At 40.0% G+C, this 2,500-nt stretch overlaps 1 protein-coding gene across 6 annotated transcripts in view; it reads right to left on the bottom strand.

The window, feature by feature from the left end:
- Nucleotides 1-2,202, bottom strand: part of POGZ (pogo transposable element with ZNF domain) — a 31,336-nt gene extending 29,134 nt beyond the window's left edge. For 2 of the 6 annotated variants that reach the window (XM_010857505.1, XM_010857509.1), the window contains exons 1-2: nucleotides 1,944-2,200; nucleotides 811-969 (exon numbers count right to left, since the gene is read on the bottom strand). In XM_010857505.1, the coding sequence (XP_010855807.1) occupies nucleotides 811-969; nucleotides 1,944-2,067 (283 nt within the window). In that variant the 5' untranslated portion in view covers nucleotides 2,068-2,200. Of the gene's footprint in view, nucleotides 1-810; nucleotides 970-1,943 lie in introns of all 6 variants that reach the window. The other 4 variants (XM_010857507.1, XM_010857510.1, XM_010857506.1 and 1 more) reach the window with 3 other exon arrangements.
- Nucleotides 2,203-2,500: the final 298 nt, after the last annotated feature.

The following is a 2,500-nucleotide window of genomic DNA, read 5'->3' as shown; positions in this document are numbered from 1 at the left end:
AAACTCCAATACTTTGGCCACCTCATGCAAAGAGTTGACTCATTGGAAAAGACTCTGATGCTGGGAGGGATTGGGGGCAGGAGGAGAAGGGGACGACAGAGGATGAGATGGCTGGATGGCATCACCAATTCGATGGACATGAATTTGAGTAAACTCCGGGAATTGGTGATGGACAGGGAGGCCCGGCGTGCTGCAATTCATGGGGTCGCAAAGAGTCGGACACAACTGAGTGACTGAACTGAACTGAACGTAAATGAATGAATATTGAAAAAAAAAAGAAAATAGGAAATGAAACAGAAGCCAATACTATGTAACTTCACTAGTCAATCAACTCACTAAAAAAAAAACACTCTTTCACCATTTCCTTCAGGTAGACAACAACCCTATCCTATTTTCCACACCCAAGAACCAATGACCAAATGAAGCTGTCAAAGAAAATATGGAACAAAACTACCCTGGGAGAATTCTTATCAGACTAGTGGGGCTCTTCTAATTAAAAACAAACAAACAATCCCGTCCCCTTCATATCTCCTTAACAGTTAGGAATTTGGAGGTTACATTTTCTTTCCTAGAAATTATCAGTAAGAAGAAATCAGCTGCCCTCTGACTTGAAACACCAGCATCGACTCAGCACTAACTCAGAAGGAACACCACCACTTACTTCCATATCAGAGAATCAGGACTAAACTCACTCCAACATCAGCAGAACCACATCAGTACCTAAAACTGAAGAGGTACGGCTAATCTTAAGACCTCTTTTAGTCTCTCAACCCTCTAGCCCAGGAAGAATTTCCCAGTAATCCCACTTACCATTGTTGTTGGCAATGAGTGTGACAAGAGTCTTCTTTGTACTGTCGCTGTTCTGTGCCCCGCTGCTACTAACGGTGGTGGATGTAGAGAGATGCCCAGCGACAGAAGCATGGGCAGCGATGGGCACTGGAGCCGAGACAGGCTGCTGGCTCACAGAAACTGCGGGGAAGGGGAGGCACAGTCACTTGGAGACAGGGACAGATGACACTGAAGGACACTCTTCTAATCTTTCATCTTATTGCAGGTCTCTGTAACCATAAAGTTTCCTGCTTTATTCGTAAATCTGACTGGTTATCTGATTTCTCCTCCTGTGTGTCCCTCACACCACAAATTAGACACAATGCCTTCTTTTTTGTCTCCGATTTCCTGGTGAATTAAGTTAAATTACAAGCTCACCGAACCAGATTTCACTATTTTGCTTATAGAGCACAAGCAAACCTCTAGAACTCAAAAGACTTATTATCACCACTACTGGTATTCATAACCATGCAAGAGTAAGCTGTCCACAAGACCACGAACTGTCCTGTTTCAAACCAATGCCATCTTCAGTTCTCAAGGCAAGAAAGATAAAAAAAAAAAATAAAAAAAAAGAGCAACAGATACAATTCAGGGGAAAAAGAACTACCACCCACTTTATGAATTTAGGGCAATCTAGAATTTGACCCTGCAACCGCACCTTTTTGAAAGAGAAACTACAAGCCTAAGTTTGTAAACTGTCCCTGAAGGCAGACGCGAAGCAAATTCTGCTCAGCTCACAAAGGAAACCAAGTTCAAATAAAACAAACAAAAAAGCCCTCAAGACTACGGGAACCTGTTTTTCACTGGGTATATAAATGAACACTAACACACACCGCTTGTTCACACATCATTTGGTAAGAGAACTGCTTATGTGTTTGATAAATATTGGTGAACTCAACTCTCAGTGTTTTTAATTTATTAAATATAGTGTTTCTAGCTTTGTGTATAAGGAAAACCAAAGCACTTACAGACCAGAGAATAGGAAAAGGTAGTACCAGTGCCACAGAAAAGCAACCCTGAATTCTTAAAAGTCTTGCACCCCATACTTTCTTAACAAAAATGCCATTCAATCCAGTCAATATAACAACAATCTAAGATCAAAGAGTTTTTGTTACCTGTAGTAGTTTTATCCACTGAATTATAGTCCTCAACTACAGAATCCTCAATGACATCACTGATTTTCTGCCATGGCTCCAACTCCTCCTCCTCACATTCCATGAACAGGTCGGTGTCCGCCATGCTACAAGAAAAAAAGATTAAATTAAGATACTGACCTCACAATGGGAGAAATAGTTTTATACAAAATATAGAATCAGACTCTGAAGCTATTGGTAACCTACACCATTGTGCTTCCTCTACCATTTCCCCTAACCTCCTCCAGTTCCAAGGTTCCAGAATTATAACTTTTATTCCTAAAAAAAATTAGTGTGGAAGACTCCACAGCAAAATTATTTAATAATTACAGGTGAAAAAATTTAAGCTATAATACTCAGGGCTGGGATTAGGGTAAGGTGAATTTTGTAAGTGGAGAGTCAGACCTTTTTTATTTACAATTACTACTTGGCTCATTATGAATTTTTTTGCACGAATATTGAGTTTTTAAAAATGATACATTTGCCATTTGAGGAAAGCATCCTAGGAACTTGTTTGGAAAACCAAGAACTTTTGAAGA

The sequence above is a fragment of the Bison bison genome, unplaced genomic scaffold (genome assembly GCF_000754665.1).
Source record: "Bison bison bison isolate TAMUID 2011002044 unplaced genomic scaffold, Bison_UMD1.0 scf7180017864381, whole genome shotgun sequence".
Lineage (NCBI taxonomy): Eukaryota > Metazoa > Chordata > Mammalia > Artiodactyla > Bovidae > Bison > Bison bison.
This window is presented reverse-complemented; position numbering and strand designations above follow the sequence as displayed.